General features: G+C 37.4%; 1 protein-coding gene across 2 annotated transcripts; it reads left to right on the forward strand.

Annotated features, from left to right (window-relative positions):
- The first annotated feature begins 110 nt into the window (after positions 1-110).
- On the forward strand, positions 111-19,188 carry LOC113533389 (solute carrier family 35 member E2A). Of its 2 annotated transcripts, none has more exons than XM_026925520.3 (9): positions 111-468; positions 5,281-5,724; positions 7,560-7,695; positions 8,310-8,437; positions 9,484-9,604; positions 9,741-9,794; positions 11,711-11,783; positions 14,960-15,105; positions 16,594-19,188. In XM_026925520.3, exons 2-9 carry the CDS (start codon positions 5,442-5,444, stop codon positions 16,820-16,822), a joined length of 1,170 nt encoding a protein of 389 aa, XP_026781321.1. In that variant the 5' UTR covers positions 111-468; positions 5,281-5,441; the 3' UTR covers positions 16,823-19,188. The 2 variants fall into 2 exon arrangements, with proteins under 2 accessions (XP_026781321.1, XP_034162624.1); XM_034306733.2 differs by lacking the exon at positions 111-468 and adding an exon at positions 579-907.
- The last annotated feature ends 542 nt before the right edge of the window (positions 19,189-19,730 follow it).

The raw sequence follows: 19,730 nt of genomic DNA on the forward strand, positions 1-19,730 counted from the left end.
ATATTTTAAAGGCGTACTGCGCAATTTTGCGCAGTTAAAAACCAAATAACACTTTCCTTCGAATGGGCCAACCACGGTTCAAAGGTTGGTTCAATCCCAAATGCATTCACAGAGCATACATAGCGCACTACAAGCTATTGTTTCGTACACATTGGGAGTGAGCTTATGCAGGAAGTGAGAAGATATTTGGCGTTTGGCATGTGAAAGGAGCGTCGACACGTTGTGGTGGAGTAGAGGGAAGTCTTGCGGCGTAGAGATACATTATCCGCGTTGAATAACAACAAACCAGAGAGAGGTTATTTGAATTGAGGAGTTGGTGGAGGTGGACGTGTAATTGTGCGGCTCACACACTGGAGATCTGATTTCAAGCTCCACTGTTATGTTAGCTGTCTTAGCAATGGTGGAGTGGTGCAAGTTTGTTGCTGGAGAGCTGATTTGCCCATGGTAAAGAAAAGCAAAATGTGGCAGGTAACGTGCTTTTCTCTTCTCTGTGCAGTTAATAAACTGGAGTTTACATTAGTAGGCTTTCCTGATAGATTGGGCTTTTGTGTTTTTGGTTACTGGACAGATTAAAAAGGGTAAACTTGTTGCCTAGCTTTCCTCTTGGTGGTGCTGTCCAACACAATCGAGGTGTCTTAATCCAAATAGTCAAACTCTCTGTTTGACTTGTGTTGGATCTGGACTGTTGATGATTAGATCATGTCTTATCTCCTCTGAGTGCTTTATTCTTTCACTCTTCACTAAACTGCACGTCTGGAAACGCCTCAAGAACTTTAAGACACTTTTTACACACAGGAAACTACTTTGTTAAGGTTTACTTTTCACTGGTTACAGACTACTGTCAACTTGTACATTTACACATCCAGAGGGATATTTAAAGAAGCCCAATAACTCCAAAAAAATCCAGGTACTTATTTTCTACAAACAAGCCCCGCCCAGTTACTATGGCAACGTGCAGCCTAATTAGATTTAACAATAGAATTATTTATTAAAGGATTAAAATACTTGGGGTGTGTTGTAATGGGAAAATAATCAATAACTAAATTAAGGATTTTCCTACAAGCACATGTTCTGAAGTGTTTTATTGCTCTTATACCACAAATTGCCAAACATTTATTAATGTCATGTCATATTTCAAATTTATTTATTGTCGTTGTATCTCTTATCACCCGCCTCTCTTTTTTTTCCCCCTCGCTCTTGAAGTCAATGAGACCAAAAAAAAAAAACAACACTAAGAAAAGGGCAAACTCTGTCCTGAAGACTTTCTGTGGCAGAAAACCTGCTGATTTTTACAAAGCGCTGCCACTGGAGACTGTTAAAGAAACCATGTCAATGAGTATACAGTTTTCCATCCATCCATCCATCCGTCCGTCTATCCATCCATTTTCCATACCACTTATCCTACACATTGGGGCACAAGTAGGGGGACACCCTGGACAGGGTGCCAACCCATTGCAGGGCATGAGAACACACACTATGGACAATTTGGAAATGCCAGTCAGCCTACAACGCATGTCTTTGGACTGGGGGAGGAAACCGGAGTACCCAGAGGAAACCCCCGAAGCACAGGGAGAACATGCAAACTCCACACGCATAGGGCGGAGGCGGGATTCGAACCCCCAACCCCGGAAGTGCGAGTGGGACATAGATAAAATACTTAACTGAATACAAGTGATCTATATTAGCCAAAAATGTAGACCACAGTTTTATGAAATTTACCCAACTTGCTTTGCTGGGGAAAAATGTAGGTTGTAAAAACAGTAGCCTGCAGTGACGTTTACTACACAATCAATCATGTGTCTGTTTGTTGAAAATCCAGTGAATGATGGGGTCATTTAGTGAGGAAAGAATTCAGGCCACCGGCTCACAGATCATTTCAGGACAGGAGAGAACCTTTAGCATTTCCAGAGGAGATTTTATGTGATCGCTGTAGATTCTGGAAACCTGACTGAAAACAAATGTCGTAAGCTGTCCACATTGCTCAGCGCTTCTTCACCAGTGGCGAGAAATAGTAACTCCGACACAGTAAGGCAACATATGATGTAAAAGTAGGAATTCTTTCTTGACGGTTGCCTTGCACTCAGGTGTGTACTTGACTTATTTATTACTAGACTGCAGACTTGTTACTGGTTGCTAAAACCTATGATGGGATTCCTTTTGGTAATTTTCATGTACGATATTCTATTCTCAGCGTATAATTACTGCGTAATTGGTATTTAATTAGTTGGTATTTTAATTACGGCATATTTGTTATGTAGTGCCTCATTTTTCCAGGTTACCAGCCATCTCATTTGTGTTAAAAGCTCTCTGTTTGTCCTCATACTGATGGATGACAAACTGGTTATAGTGATTGAGGGCAACCTCGATATTTATATCCCAAGGGAACCGCAAATTATTTAATGTTTTTCAAGCATTTATTTGACACATTCTGTGGGTGCCAATAATTTTGAGATTACAAATACTGTTCTTTTAAAGTAGTAGTTCCTAGAGTGATTGTTATTCTAGAAAAAATAAGCAATTTGAGTTGAATCATATAGATTGGTGTTGATTTTAGGCAAGCTTTTTTTTTTTTTGCACGCTAGTGCCTTTTGAAGGGCGCCAATATTTTTGGAGATGACTGTTTTTGGCTAGCGAAGAAACAACTCTGGTGTATTTTAGTCTTCTGCTGAATGCTTTTATGGAATATTGTGGTCAGATTTGATTTGATTTTCTAATACTCTAATGCTTAGGCTTGTACTTGGAACTCTTTCAGGCCTCCTTTGTGAAAATGTTCATGAACAGATGTGTTTGGAAAGGAGACTGGATAGTTTGATAATTTGATCTTTCCTTATGACTTCACAGAAGATCAGTACAGCATCATAGCTTGTCATTTGTCTGGGTATAAGACAGCACCATCATCGTGTGTGTCTGCACACGTACTGTGGACGGAACAGGAGACAGGGTGATAAATTAACATTCTTGATTTTAGAACAAACAAAGTAAGTAAACTGAACAGGCCTGAACGGAGCCGGCACATATACAAAGGAAAATAAGTCGGAGAACCTCAAAGAAAGTTTAGAGGGACTAATTAATAATAAAAACAATTAACATGGTGATAATTCCTCCTTTGGTAATAGAGAATCTTTAGTCATTACATCAGTCATTACAGGAAAAGAAGAGCTTCTTTAGAGCTAGGTGAATCCGTACAGTCCTTTCTTTAACTGACATGAAAACGTGTGAGTCGGTCAGAGACGTGCTAGTCAGTATAACTGTGATGATTACACAGTTCCAGACTGTCTCAGTTATGTTCTTAAATTTGACTGAACAAGTCTTGCAGCAAGCAGGAATCTATCTTCTTGTTGAGACTTGCTTGTGTAGTTTCGTCAAATCCTCCGATTTTTGAACGTGATTAGTTTGGGTCTACACATTCGCACGTCTACCAACAGGTACGGTCGTTACTTTGTGTAAAGACAGTGCAGAAGTCTTGATAAGGTTCGTACTCTGTACCAAGGCCGAGTCCTCATTAGACACGTTTTCGCCTTAGGCTGCGAAAGATTTGAGCCCCTCCTAAAATAAATATTTTATGCTGCAGGAATAACACATGACAGGGCTTCCATTTTATGGATTGTTTTCCTATAACGGTGCGTGTTTCATTTTTCTGACCACATTACCACAGCAATTTACCACTAATGGATGACACATCACCTTTCATAGTACATCATTGACAGGGAGGGAAAAAAAAACAGTAATGGTAATTCACACCCTGCACTTGTCAAGACATGATATGTTTATTTATCACTTGCATAGTATGTCAGGATATGTTTATGTTCAAATGCTTGGCTTGTGGCGAGGTTCAGGTAAATTGCTAATGTGTAACCTTGTAAGGCACAAAACATAGATAACACACCTACGAGCAACAGCTCTTAACTGAAGAATAGAATAGAATAGAAAGTAGTTCATTGCAGGAATCTGACACAACAAGTTTTTAGATGATGGCAGGTTGTTTCTTTGTGACAGCAGCGCTAGATTTTCATCTTGTAGATTTTTCCAAAGAAGTTTTTTTTTTTTTTTTTTTTAAATTTACTCTTGGGTAATTCCCACAGACCAGTTAGGTCTGCTCTATCATACGATAGCTACCATCCGGTAGAGTGAAAGCTATCATGTGCACCCTTTATATAAAGTTGATGTCTTGTGGTTTTTTTGCTTCTGATCAGCATGTCTTGTGGTTTGAATGTTGAATGGGTGTCGTTTTGTCTTGGGCTGTGAATATGTCTGTACTGCTTTGTGCATTTAGACCAGCACTGTGTATTTCTTGTGGTTCATGTTTGAGTCAACCGTTGTGATCTTTAAATCTTTGCTCTTTGTAAGTTTTATGTCGTCGTTCCATGTACTAGTGGTTCTCAAAGTCGGATCCAATCAAAGCTATTTGTTATTTGTTAGTTAGTTTGTTTGTTACAGTGGTGGAAATCATAACCCACCATTATCAAACTTGCTTTATTTGTGATTGAGCTCTTATAGTTATTAGCCGGATTGTGTGGTCACTTGAATTGGATTAAACCCCACAAAAAAAATCTCAATAACTCAAAAAACACAAATCGACATGTAAATAATGTCATGTTGGCCCTAATGTGTTCTGTTGGTGGAAAGTTCAAGAATAAAAAGCTCCACTAGAGAGCCAAAATATTATTCCACACATTTGAATAATGAACCTCATATTCAAATGGTTGGATTATGTTCATAATAAGGTCTGTGGAAATGATTTTACACTTAGTTCCCTGGATGCACAAAGTTTCTGAACCCCTGCCTTATACTGCCTTTATGGGAATTATTAAATTATTAAGCTGGAGCAACACTTTAGTGCACTCAGACAAATCTTATTTAATAGCATAGTCCATTCCTTTTTTTTTTTTTCTTGCATTCTTCTAGTGTACTCCTTTTGTAACTGCATGACTTCTAGAAACCTTGAGAAATCTTTCACTTTCGTTGCCCTTTCATTAGTCATGGTGAGGTGACTGGATCCAGCCTAGTAAGAGATAATGATCCCAGATGAAACAGTGTACCGTCAGGCTAAAAACAGTAATTAGCATACATCTAGTGTACACAGATGACATAACCCACAGCACAACTCCTCCTTTGTAAGACTTAGACATAGGCAAGGAATCTCAGCATAACAAAATAGCATAATTGTTACTGTCTGTTAGTGGTACTGACCTATCTCATGGCAAAAATGTTCTCTTTCTAACTGTACTAATAATCTCATACTGTTTTACTGAATACACCAACTTCTGCTCTTTATTGCAGAGAACGTCCGACTTCCACCACTAGACTCTTCAACATGTTTCACGTTTTCCTTTGAGTGACATTATACCCTCTGCCATGGTGTAGATCTGTCGCTTCACTTTCTTCCCCTGCGTCCTGAAGAGTGGGTGCTGCTTGTAAGCCCCACACTCACTACGTGCGCCATGCCGAGCAATGGCCGAGTGGGGAGATCCATGTTCTCGAAGCTTCTTTTGCCGTTCAGGAGGCCGCGTCAGGAGAGGGTGATCTTGGCGCGCAGCGAGAGCGTACCCAGCGAGCATGTCTTGAAAGTCACCATTACCGAGACGACGGTGATCGAAGCCGACTCGGGTGTGTGGAATTCCAGATCGCTGGCATACCTCGGCTTGTGGTACTTCTTCAGCTTCTGTACACTCTTTCTCAACAAATACATCCTGTCTCTGCTGGAGGGAGAGCCAAGCGTACTGGGTGAGTATACTGGCTGGAACGTCTGCAGACTTCTTGCACGCTTGAATGAAGTTACTTGTCAGCTTTGTTTTGAATCACCATGATAACTCAACGTTACATATCAGCACAGCATGTTGATGTATATGAAGTTCCTGGTTTTTGTTTGCATAAGGTATTAAAGTCAAAATAGCTTAAGACATTCAGCTGAATTAATAATTGACATTTTTCAATTGCATGTGGGTCAAAGACTGGGTGTGGCGTTGTTTCTAAAGGTTGCTCATTTTGTGCATAAACATTAAATCATTCCACTCATACTTCATTCTTGTATTGAAAAAAGGAGTTTACAGGTGAAAAATATATATAAAGACAGAAATAAATTGAGATTATTCCACAGCACTATTGAATTCTTAAATCTGATTGTCAAGAAGGTGTTGAAACCTTTCAGGTTGTGCTGTTATAGAAAAATAATCAACAGCGTGGTGGTGTGATGCGGCCCAAGTTACTGTTACCACCCTAAAAAATTTTTGTCTCAGTGTTTTATTCATCTTATACCCCAATTGTGGTATAAGATGAATAAAACCCTTTGATTACTTTTTTCGGATTTATTAATGAACAACTCATTATTCCATTTAATGTTGTGGAACATCCACGAGACGAGTTAGTTCCTGTTCCCACGCCTTATAGCAGCTATAAACAGTTGTTCCTCTCTTTTTTTTTTTTTTTTTTCCTGTTTCTTGAGAGAGGACCAAAAACGCAGTTTGTCATGTGATTGAGAAATTGGAAACCGCAAAGACTTTCCTGTGATAGAAAACATACTGACAAAGCTTTACAAAGCGTTACGTTAAATAAAATGTTGGTCTCGTAAGCTTCACCATATCAACGATTGTCAAATAACAACACATTTTTAAAATCCATTTATTATTAGCCTTAGATTATGAACAGCCCTTGCCATGCAAGTTCCAGTGTATGAGATTTTACTACTGAAATGATAACAGATTAGAAAGAGCACATTAATATAAACCCATTGTTTGAATTGCATTGAATTGTTGGAACTACTATCCAATCCGTGCTGTAATAGACAACGAATCAACCCCTTCTGACCAATCAGATTAGAGAATTCAGCAATGCTGGGGTATAATATTCTATAGCAGCAGCTCTGGCAGTAGTGCCGGCTGTAATTCATATCATAGGTTTATATTAATTTGAACAACAACAATAATATATATTAATAATAAGGAATAAAACACCATTTCTTATGGTGAAGTTTTCTACAAAGATACATTTATTTATTATTAATAAAAGGAGAGTTCACAGCGTTTTGAGGGAAAGCTGTTCCTTTAAGTTTGAGAATGGTGTTTATTAGCGAATTCCCACGAGTGAACTTGTTGGTTACACAGTTTATGTGCGCACACTTCCACTTATCCGCTATCACCGCACCAAGCAAAAGCTGTGTCAAATTCTCCAGTGTGCGTCCCTTGCGTATTAATGATTAACAAGATAGCATGCAGCGCTACAGCATGGCACTGGCTCTTTATATAGCTATGATTAATTTAGAGATGAATAATGTCAAGCTTGAAAAAACAAAACCACTTTCTGGGGTTGTATTTATCCAGTTTCACAAATCGGTGGACTATATACAGTGTTACTTCTAATCCGAATGAAATGGATAGTATGGGTTTGCGCTTGTAATCTATGTACCCTTTAACGTTCGTAAACAAAGCACCTCTGTCAGCCTGGTCATTTCTGCTTTCTGCTTTCTTTCCACTGTCAGTTGCTGAGTAAATATCAACAGAAACTCTTTAGCACCATGCAAATGCATGTCCCTTGCGTGAGTCCCAGCTCATCTTATCTTTCAGGTGCTGTACAGATGCTCTCCACCACAGTGATTGGCTGTATCAAGATGTTTGTGCCTTGTTGCCTGTACCAGCACAAATCCCGTGCTGAATACCCACCCAACTTTCTCATGATCATGCTCTTCGTGGGATTAATGAGGTGTGCCTCGTTGTTACCATTTGTTTTTCCTGTCCATCAGTTTTATAAGAGGCCTTATCTCCCATCAGTTGACCTTGAAACTCATATGATGAGTGCTAATAGGTGCTATTAGAAGGATCAGGATCCATCTGCTTTGTTTATGAGGCTTTATGTGCATAGATTCAAATCAAAACTGTACTGTTCTGTAAACTCCTTCCACATGACGTTTTGAAATGATCCGTGTATCTTCTATATTGAAAAAAATATTGTATTAGCTTTTATAGTTATGATGCTAGACCCGGAACAGATTTGTTTTAAGAACGTAATCCAACTATTCAAATATAGGACATGTTAGGTCCTAGATTACAATATAAGTACAGGCCTATTGTTAAGTTCAAGTCCATTCGATTCAAGTGACCAGTCAGTTCAAGCGTACAAAACATTCATTAAAATTATAGATTAGTTCAGTTTTACTCTGGACAGTAAATTCCATTTAGGTACTATAAAGTGAAAAAGCAATATGTTGAATTAGCATTTTGTGGCCTGTTGTGATGATAACATGCAAATTATTTAACGTCTGTGCTAGAATAGTAAATAGTGCAATATGATATTTTTTCTCTTTGCTTTCCTTTCAGGTTCACCACTGTGGTGTTGGGGCTGGTTAGCCTGAAAAGCGTAGCCGTGTCGTTTGCTGAGACGGTGAAAAGCTCAGCGCCCATCTTCACCGTCATAATGTCCAGACTGATACTGGGGGAGTACACAGGTAACATACAGACGTTTCAGGTCATTAATCATTCTGAAATCAGTCATGATGCTCACAACACAGAACAGTACCTTTGCTGATTGTTTACTCATTTCGTACTGCAGCCGTCTGTCATATCGGCATTGCTGATAAAGCTTGCATTAATGATTAACGAGATATTGTGCAGCGCAACAGCATTGCACTAACTGTAATTTATATATGATAAATTTAGAGATGAATATGACTGTTTTGTCAGGCCATGAAAACCAAAGCCACACCCTGGGGCTATATGTGTCAGTTTTTAAATAATGTTAGACTACAGTATATTCTATATCTACAGTATATCTATATCACAAATATAGATGTGCAATTAAATGTTCAGTGTAATGGATGGTATGAAATAGATGATGGTTATCGACCCTTGTAATGTTCATAAACAGCACATTTGTTTCTGCCTATACATTTCTGCTTTCTGCGTTCGTTTCAAGGTTAATCGTTGAGAAAATAGGACTTACATAGATCCCCAGAGAAATTTCTGGAATATTTTAACAGCTGATTTCAGTAGAAGCTCTTAAGAAAGCTAATTTGGTGTATTTGTTTTTCGAGAAAGAGAGAGAAGTGAGTTATAATGAGAGAGAAGAGTTATAATGCAAATGATCACAGGAACTTCCTTGTCTTGAGGACATTACACAACATTGAATGGAATTATAAACATCATTCATGAATAAATTGAAAATTGAAAATCGCTGTGGTGTAAGAGGAATGAAACAATTCAGGATGTGCTTTCATAAGAAAAGATTTCACTTTGGGATGGGAACAATAACTCTCATTCATGTCAGGCTGCATCACATCGCCCCAGCTGTGATTGTTTTCCTATAACAGCACACCCTGTGTGTGTTATTCTGTACTCAATGAGGAAACCAGAGACAAAAATATCTCAGTAGATCTCAGACCACAATGCCAATAGATAGCGTGCACAATGAACTTTCTGTAGGAATGTCGCAAATAATGCTCATGCCATACATTTGATCTCATCATTAACAGCATGTTGTGTGTTTGATCAACAGGTCTTTGGGTGAACTTGTCTCTGTTCCCGGTAATGGCCGGTCTAGCTCTCTGTACAGCCACTGAAATCAGTTTCAACATGTTAGGCTTCTCTGCTGCTCTCTCCACTAACATCATGGACTGGTACGCATCATTAATACACGTTTATGTTTATAGCACTTGCTTCCAGAATCTTGTTGTGCTCATTGACGTTAAAGATCACCAAAATAAAAAAATCATAAACACTGATTTCTGTTGATTTTTCTGTTTTGCATTGTAGCTTACAGAATGTATTTTCTAAGAAGTTGCTAAGTGGAGACAAATATAAATTCAGGTGAGTGTTTTGTGTTCTCAGTGGTGCATTCTGTACTAGAATTATCCAAATGTCATGCTATGGGAATTTCAGCCATGGACTCCTCCATTATGACAATAATGAGCCACTACATCAGAGTGTTATAATGTTAATTAACAATTAAATTACTGTGTTGTCAAACTCTCTTTGTAGAATCTCTTAGGGCAGAATATGTTCATCTTCTGTTACAGCAGCTCTGTCACTAGTGTCGACAGCAAGGCAAATCACAAGTTTATATTAATACGCTCGTTCTGATATATTATCATTTCTGTAGTAAGAAAGCTTGTGTGATATAACAGTATTATCGTCTCTACACGTTATTACACTGCCACAATATCCAGTGATGTTTATCACAGATTATATTAAGACCCATAGAGACCTGCCAAATAACCTCCACAAATCTATCATGAGTTCACACTCAAATGTATACCAAAAGAGCAGTCTTTTTCTCTCCAGTAAAACAGATGAGCTATAAAACATGGTGTTTTGAATTTCAACATTAACAGACATTTCCTGTTAGTATTTCAGTTTTTGGCTAAAAGAGAAAAAAGGCTGAAGATTTTGACCCAAAAATAGTAAATATGGCTACAACGAAGTGTCATTTACACATTTTTAAAAAGTGTTATATCCTGCACTCTATCGCTCTGCTCAGCACTGTGAAAATATCAGCCACGTGAATATTTGTGAAAGGATTATATCAAAATGTGCAGGGTTTTGTTGTTGTTGTTGTTTTTGTTTTTAGTTTTAACTGCACGTTACTGCAGAATCACTTAAAATCCACCATCCTGCTGAGTTTTTGCGATTGCCGCAGTTCCCGACAGCACATTTGATAATATTATTACGCCTCCTGTATTCTCCTTTAACCTGAAGTGGTGGAAATTCTTGTTTTTCTGTCCAGTTCTGGATAATGAAATAACTTATTGCAATATTTTAAAATGGAAAATCATGAGCAGGGAAAAATCAATAGCGCACAAGAGACTTGTGTTATACGACTAATATAAAACAAATTAAATAAAAAAAATTGTTGGTATTTAACAAAGGAAAATGTATGATTATTGATCTAGTGACGATTTCTGTAAGGAGGAATTGATTTAAGACTTTAGAAGGAGTCTCCAGTGTCAGAACAGTAATAGTTAGAGGTAAAGCTGTTCTTTTAATCAACAGGAAAGTCTTAAGAAGCGAAGACATTGCATTGTGTGGTTTCTTGGTTTACAAGCTGCATTTGTGTGCTGTTATAGAAAAAACTTTAGGGGGTAAAAGTAACTCTGCTTTGTGTTGAGCCACATCACACCTCCACCTTGTTGATTATTTTGCTGTAACAACACACCCTGCCGTATTTTTTTCCTTCCATAACTCTGTGCCTAATGAGGATACACCTAGTTTTACAGGAGTGTAAACCAATATGAAGCAAATAAAGATTACTTAAACACATTTAGTCACATGTCACATTTAGTCACATTTAGTCACATTTAGTAATGCATCTAATAATATATTACATAACGTATTTGCTTTCATAACACATTCTTAATAGCGGAATTACTTCTGAACCCTAAAGACGTCTTTAAAACCTCGGGCATTTCATAATCCTAACCTCAGTGCTTAACTTGCACTGAACGTTTTAGTGTGCTATAAGCACAGAGAAGTGTTTAACAGCAACTCCCTGTATGCCAGTTTGAACATATTAATCAGATCTGCTTTCATTTTTCTAATTCCTTTTACTCTGAATGTTCTACAAGCCTTGTCTTCTCAGATATATAGTTTAAAAAATTTGATGCTCCTTAATATTAAGTGATGTGTTATTAAACATTAATGTAGCATGGAATTGGAAGTTGGAATTGCTATATAGTTAAAAAAAGTGGCTCATATAGTTTGTTAATGTATATTTTTCTCCTATTTAGCCCTCCAGAACTGCAATTCTTCACTAGTGCAGCTGCAGTGATCATGCTCATTCCTGCCTGGGCCTTCCTCATGGTCAGTCAGTGCTTTTGATGAACTGTAAAGTATTCAATATCAGGGTTTGTTACAGTGTCATGTTAGTCAGGGTATGTGGTTTCTACTCCTTTTTTATTTATTTATTTATATTTTTTGGGCTCGGCATGCCACCTTCCTCACAGCCACTCTCTCTCTCTCTCTCTCCACTCTCACTCTTTCATTTTATAATGACAACCTGATAAGCACTGACAGTGTAAGATGTATGACGATGTAATGCTTTTATGGAAGCACCATTCTCAAAAATATCTTTCTAGTCACGTCTGAATCAGTCACATCAATCTTTTTTTTTTTTACACTCCTGCATCATTTTATCTTAAAATAACCAGTAGAAATAACCCCATGTAATATATAAAAAGTATTCGAACACTTAAGCCACGCTTACAGATGTATGAATTTCACTGCATTAGAAAACATCAACTCATTTGGCATGTATTTTAAAGAAAGACGCCACAAGCTCACTTTTCCAGCAAAACATTTCCCAAAAAATAGATTCTTCTGTTAAAAAATAACTCGGATGTGGCTTCATTAAAGATGAAGTTACAGGGTTTTAGTATTTCGTTTGCCATCTTGACAACATTTGCGCATGGAATTGACCAGATTCTGTACCAGCTGTAGTGGACGTTTCCTCCAAGCAATGATTCTGTCAAGCCAACAAAACTTTCAGTTCATCCACACTACAGCATTGACAATCGACATTTTCTTCTCCATTGCATCCCATAGATGCTCTGTAGGGTTTAGGTCAGGGCTTTGTGAGGGCCATTCTAAGGGGGAAAAAAAAGGCAGCTGGTATGATTTAGATCATTATCCTTCTGGAAAATCCAATTCTGTTGCTTGAATAGAATGAATTTGCACTCAGAATGCCTCTGAATTTGCACCCAGAATGCCTCTGTACATTTCTGAGTTCGTGATGCCATCAATGAACACAATCTCACCGACACTGTAGGAAAAACAGCCCAAGCCCCTTTGACATTCCCACCCCTGTACTGTTTGGTTGGAATTCTTCTCCTGGCTTTCTCCATACAAACACTCTACCATCAGTTCCATGCAATTTGGATTCATCCATAAATACGACAGTTCTCCAGAAGCTGCTGTCTGTGCATGTTCTTTTGTAAATTTCACCCTTGCTTTCTAATTCTTGAAGCTGATGAATGGTTAATGCCGCATTACTGTCCCTCTGTACCCATTCACGTAGATGCTGTTTTGAAGAGATGTATAATGTCTGGTAATTGTTACTGATGTCTGAAACAATCCTTGCTGTTGTTTCTCGCTTTTTTTTTTTTTTTTTTTTTTTTTTTTTTTTTTAATGATTTTATTCACAATTATCCTGCCCAGTCTGCTGGTGGTCTTTCTGGGTCTGCCTGTACATTTTCATTCACAAGTCCTTCATCTTTAAACCTTTTTTTGTTTAAAGTTTTGCTGACCTGGTGAATAGAGTGACCTTCTTTGTGTGAACAGATGATGCTAGACCTTCTGTCTCAACACTTGCTTCCCACTTTCTTCCCTCTTCTTAGCCATTTCTGCAGCTATTTTTAACCAGCTGGTCCGGTGGTAATTTATAGTGAATGTTTGTAGTTAATTATCTTCAATTTCATCCAGGTGCCCCTAGCAGAGTGACCACATGGTGTAGTTCATCCCATTAACTATGTATTAAGTGTGACAAGCAGAACAATCTTAAGTCTCCATATACCTTCTTGTCTAATATTGAACAGTCTATTTATTATTTTTATATTTTTAAACATAATCTATTTTTTGGGAAATGTTTGGCTTGAAAGGTTTGTTTGTGGTATGTTTCTTTATGATACTTGGGTGCCACTTGGTTTGCCACGTTGTTTTCTAATGCAGTGAAATTCCTAAATTTGTAAGTGTTAATTGCTTAAGTGTCCAAATACTTTTTGGGGCCACTGTATATCCAGTGAGAACTGACCGATAGAAAGATTTGGAAAGATTCTTTTGTATCCTGTGGGAAGAGTTTTTGTGCTTTTTCTTAAGTATGGAGACACTCCCAGAAGCACTCACTCTTTTCTATCATCTACTGCCAAAACTAAATGTGGGCTTTATTTAAAACATGGAACAATATGATATAGATGACATTTAAAAGGCACCGGTAAAACCTGCAGATGTGTTCTGGTCAAACAATCAGCACAATCCCTCCAACAAGCATCAAATATTATACTTCTATAAGGTTTACATGTGTAGTATGATTGTAATTTTCCATGTGACACTCCCATCTCTTGTGTTTTACACATAGTTTGTTTATCCTTTTCAAATCATTCGTAATTAGTACAGACGCCATTACGAAACAGACATATGCCCGGAAATCTTGTGCCACAAAAAGAACATGTAGGGCTTGTTTTTTGTTTCCTTTTAGTTTTTTGTTAGTTACACAAGGAAGTACAAGGAATCTTTTGTACTGTTTGTAATATTTCTGTTCATTTTCACCACCTGCTTTTGTGTTTAACTAGTTGATTACCATGATTCCCTGAAACTGTGATTTTTTTTTAGACTGTCTTATCATACCGTGAAATTTTCAAACCGTCTCACTGTTTAGGACTAGTGTATGATTCTGAATCCATCAGATGCATGAATAAAGTAAGTAAGTGTTAAATTATAAAACAAATGGCTGCGCAGATCTCGCACTAAACCCTGGGTTTTTGTAGTGCCGTGTGTATTACATAACTGCATAATTTAGAAACTCGTCCGCAAGCTGCAAGAATGCCAAGATGCCAGTCTATTTTTACATTGCGTTTAAGCAGATAAAGCTCATACCTGTAAGATATCTGGTTTGTACACCACTGTGCTCCTCAATTCTTGGGTATGTTTTTGTGCAGTTCTATAAGGAAATTGTGTTTATTTATTTTGGAAATCAAAAGTTTCAGTGTAAATCTCATTTCTTTTGAGACACTAATACAGAAGATACACAACTAAGAAAAAATTTATATAAAACGTGCACAGTGCACAGTTATAGGTTGATTTTTATTGACTAGTAAATAAATAAATGCTTCACAGAGCATTGCGTGAATTTTAATGATAAACTTGTCCTCGATTATGCTGTTGAAAAAAATTCATTTTTGTATTGGTAGAAGAAAATATGGACCACTAAGCAAATTGTGCATTCACAATGTCACCTGTAACTCTTATCCATCTCGCACCCACAGGATATCCATTTGTTTGGAAAAAGTGGGCAGGGCTTAAACCTGACCCAGGACATTGTGGTGCTGTTGCTGTTTGACGGAGTCCTGTTTCATCTGCAGAGCGTTACAGCCTACGCCCTCATGGGACGCATATCACCTGTCACTTTCAGGTAGGAACGGCATCTGTTCTTTCAATCTCTGTAGCTGTTGTCATAAAACACTGACAGATGTGTACTTAGAATACAGACTCATCACCATAACTGAAAATACACTGAATATGAAAGACCTGTGATGTGTGTTGTGTGGAAAATTGAAATAGGGGGAAAAAAACATTTAGTAGGTTAAGTGGAAGGTTTCGACTTTGTGTGTCGTTAGTATTTGGTGATTAAAAATTCGATTGATAGGATAGTTTAAAGGATGATGTTGGAACCATTTTGTTTGCTCCTGGCATGTCTTTCCTCCCCGTAACACACACAGGGCTCCTTATAACGTTACATGAGTCTTATAAGGAGTTTAAAAAGAGGACCGTGTGATGTACATAACTGGGGTATTTCAGCTATTGGGTGGGAACTGGCAGTGACAAAACCAGCAGAAAATGTGGTTTAAAAATTCGTCTTTGCTGGTGAAAGATGCGCAGTGGATTGTATTAATGAATCATGTGGAGAGCAAGTTGATGTGAATTGCAAGAAAAGTGCTAGGATGAGTTCTTTAAGATCTTAAAAATAACCTTTTGTGTTATTTTTTTTAAAATCTGTATGTCAAGTGTCCTAATGGTAATATCTCAAGTACTATTTTAACTGAATAAATCAAATGAACGAATACATTTGTTTGCTGTGTAAGGTATCCGCCCCATCCTTGCCCCATATACAGACACGTGACTAATTAAAGGGAAAAAAAAAAAACCAGAAGATTTGTTATTTTGTGGGAGCCATTGTACGGTTTGTGTTACTTATCCCTATAGAGTTAGGAGTCATTACAAAATGAATGGTTTGATGAAATATAAAGATGTCATAAATCATATGATCAAGTCATATCACATCACCAGATTCCAACACAATTGAACATTTATGGGAGATTTTGGAGCGATGTCTTAGACCTCACTCTCCACCACCATCATCAAAACACTAATTGAGGAATATCTTTTGGAAGAATGGTGTCCAGTACAGTTCCAGAGGCTTGTAGAATCTTCAGTGCCAAGGAGCATTGAAGCTGTTCTAGTGGTTTGTGGTGGCCTTACACCTCACTAGGTTACTTTATGTTGGTTGTTCTTTTAATTTGTCTTTATGTCTGTACAAAAAAGGATACTTCATTGGCTCACAGCGTTCCCCAAGTGTCTCGTTTCTCGTATACCACGGCAATTCCCCAGAACTCCTGTTTTTAAATGTTTCTGTTAGAATATCTGCTATACAGGTCTCTGCGGATGAGTTGTTACTATAGAAATGACGAGGTATTAGCCCGAGAGCATTGATATAAACCTGTGATTTGTATCGCACCAGGGACTACTGTCAGAGCTGTTGTTATATCTTCTGAGCAATCAGATTTGAGAATTCAACAGACAGCGCTGTGGTATAACCGTAACTTTCACTATGACTTTCAGAGATTGAGTCAAGCTTTCACTCCTTGCCTAATAATCGTTTTGTGTTGTTTTTCTTTATCAGTGTGGCAAGCACAGTGAAGCACGCTTTGTCCATCTGGCTGAGCATCATCGTCTTCAGTAACCCCATCACACTGTTGTCTGCAGCGGGCACCGTAATGGTGGTTGTGGGCGTTATGCTGTACAACAAGGCCAAACAAGTGCAGAGAGATACTCTGCAGGCTCTCGCCCAGTCAGCAGATTCGGACCACAGACCCTTACTTCAAGAGTCCAACATGAAAGCAGCTGATTGAATCAGATGGGACTTAAATCCTACGAGGATAGAAGTTTTTATATTTATTTCAGTTTTCCAAGAGATGGAGAAAAGTATTATTCCAACTATTTTTGCAACACGTCCTCATCAAGTTCCCCATATGACGTATTACAGACCTCACACGAGTGGTCGTTTGCATAAAAGGTAGAGGGTCTAAGAAGGAGCAGATTTTTTTGTTCGGAATTGACCAGGCGTAAAATATACTTTAGTGATTGGTTCGATTTCTTTTAATCTAGGTAAACGTGCGGAGTCACATTGCCGTCTTAATAAGATGACTTCCTGATTAGTTGGCAGAACATAGACAAACTATATTTAAATATATAATCCTTCTACATTTACAAACCTCTTCACCCTTTTTTGCTTGCACATATACAATCATATCGACACCTAGGGACGATCTAATCAACATCACTTGGTGAAATAAAATGTTGGAAATGTGGCGAGGGAATATTAGCAAGGTTGCGTTGGAACAGAGGATTTGTGGGTGGAGAAAAGAGGAGTTTTAACCCCAGAAACAAACTGATCTAGTGGTACATATTCTTTGACATGTCTTACAATCCACGGCCTACATACTTGTACAACTGCTGACCAATGTCAGCCTTGTACCTCAAATATTATTAACATGCTAATATTAAATGTACCACTGTCAGTATAGCTTGGGCATTTAACTATTCTGAAAAAATACAGTAGTTATCATTTTTCAGATTTCATTATCTATGATTTTTTTTTTTTTTTTTTTTTAATGGTTAGACCACTAACAAATAAGGCTGCTAAAAAGTTATTTCCCAATGAGTCGGACATTTATAAGACGAAAAAAAGAAAGCTGACGTTATTAAACGATCTAGATTTCAGCCAAAGTGGACATTTTTATTATGTCTTTCTGAAGATGCAGAAAAGACTATTATTATGGTTATAAACAAGGCTTCAAAATGAATATTGACCAAAAAAGATGTACGTATATTTAGGAGCCAAATCAATCCAGACCATGAATGACCAAAAGTAGAGCAATAACAGTGTGTTGTTATGAGCCAGCGTATATCAGGCCAGACTGGCACAGGGATAGACATCTCTGGTCAGTTTGTCCTCTTGTGATATCTATTCTTTTATCATTCCTTTTTTTTACTACACAAATTTTACTGTAAGTAGCTTATCCAGTAGTCAAATTTCTGTAATATTTTCTCATTTTAAGCTTAAAATTTTCTATTCAGATCATTTTTGCTTCTTTCTAGAAATAACTGCTTGACTATTAGCAAAATGTGCCTGTTCATAGAACAAGCTTGAAATTAAAAAAAAAAAAAAACTCTAGAAATAAGTTTAACTAATACATGATTATTATGATAGACCTTTTTTCTCATTTCAAGATTGAAATCAGACACAAATTATACCACGATTATTCAGGTAGCTCCTGTACTTTGAACGACCTACGAGCAGCTACGGCCACTTTGCTGTGACTGTGGAGATGTTGGTTCTTTAAACCGTGATCTTTTTTATACCGAAGTGCAACACAGTGCATCCTTAGGTATTAATGTGTGATCCATTGATGCATATTGATGTATTGTTGCATCCCTGTCATTATTTTTTTTTTTTATGATTGTAGAGATATTTGTTCTTTAGTCAGTAACACAGTTCTGTTTGGTATACAGGGATGATGCACTGCGTCCGTGAGTATTGATGCAAGACACTTTGATGCAGATATATACGCATTGTACTGTTAGTCGTTCTGATATGTCTGCCGTGGGGACAGTTTATGGTTTCTACCTGAGCTTACAGTCTATATTTTTTTTTCAACTGGGCCAAATGTCTGTTGTTACTTGCCGACAGAATATTACTGACAGAACCTGTGAACAGCCCTACGATTCTGACAGACCCTGTGTTCCTTAGACTACTGAGCTAAAGACTGTTTAATAATCAGTCAGTCATCTATTTTACACTCAACTAAGAGCCTCGGATTCTTGTCTTTTACTTGATCTGTGTAGAAGGGAGTTGTACATGAAGCTTTGTGTTCTCAACCTGTGTACTGACATTTCAATTTCTAAAATCACTCTCCTTAGCCAGATATTTTAAACTATAATTTAATTTCTTTCATTTACTACAAGTGAACATATCAATATGATGGTCTTAGTAGCAGAAAGACAGCTATGGCAATGTTTGTTTCTATAGTAACGATTAATGAGGTTCATGTTTTAATACTGAAAATGATGCTTCTTATGTATTTTTGTCTGTACAAACTGGTCTCACCTGTGTTTAAATGTGTTCATTGATGAGGTGTACAGGTATCATTTTAATTTGGAGGAAAAATGTCACATGAATTTAGTCTCAGATTTGTATTAAACGGAATACATCTTTTCATGTTGTTTTGTCTCTTTCTGGTCGACTTCCCTAAAGATTCTGCAAGAAATGAGTGACAAATTGTGCTTTCGTCTGTTTCAGAAACACACATTACATGACTGTATGTATATAGTAGGTTCCTCTGTGTAGTTAAAGAGTCAATTTAGGGTTTTTTTGTTTGTTTGTTTTGTGTTTTTTTTTGTTTGTTTAATTAAACACTGCTCTTGCAGACAAAAGAGAGGATATCTAGACACCTCTTTGTGTAACATGTCTATGCTCTCTTCATTGGGGTGACTTTCCAGTTGAAATTAATTGAGAATGTACACTATATTTTTTATTTTTATTTTTTTGCTTATATCTCTGCACACTTGGCAGCACTTGGTAAGAATCACTGACACAAAAGAACAAGAGAATATGTAATTACTTTGCACAGGAGAAAACTCTGAGAATATATGTGTATTTATGAACAATTTAATGTAGGAGGCATATGTACATATACACCAATCAGCCATAACATTAAAACAACTGATAGATGAAGTGAATAACGTTGATTATCTCAC

The sequence above is a fragment of the Pangasianodon hypophthalmus genome, chromosome 8, assembly GCF_027358585.1.
Source record: "Pangasianodon hypophthalmus isolate fPanHyp1 chromosome 8, fPanHyp1.pri, whole genome shotgun sequence".
Lineage (NCBI taxonomy): Eukaryota > Metazoa > Chordata > Actinopteri > Siluriformes > Pangasiidae > Pangasianodon > Pangasianodon hypophthalmus.

Coding starts and splice junctions, on each gene's coding strand:
- LOC113533389 (XM_026925520.3), top strand. CDS start 5,442: ATGCCGAGCAATGGCCGAGTGGGGAGATCCATGTTCTCGAAGCTTCTT. Junction 11,784..14,959: donor CTGCCTGGGCCTTCCTCATG/GTCAGTCAGTGC, acceptor TCGCACCCACAG/GATATCCATTTGTTTGGAAA. Junction 15,106..16,593: donor ATATCACCTGTCACTTTCAG/GTAGGAACGGCA, acceptor TTTCTTTATCAG/TGTGGCAAGCACAGTGAAGC.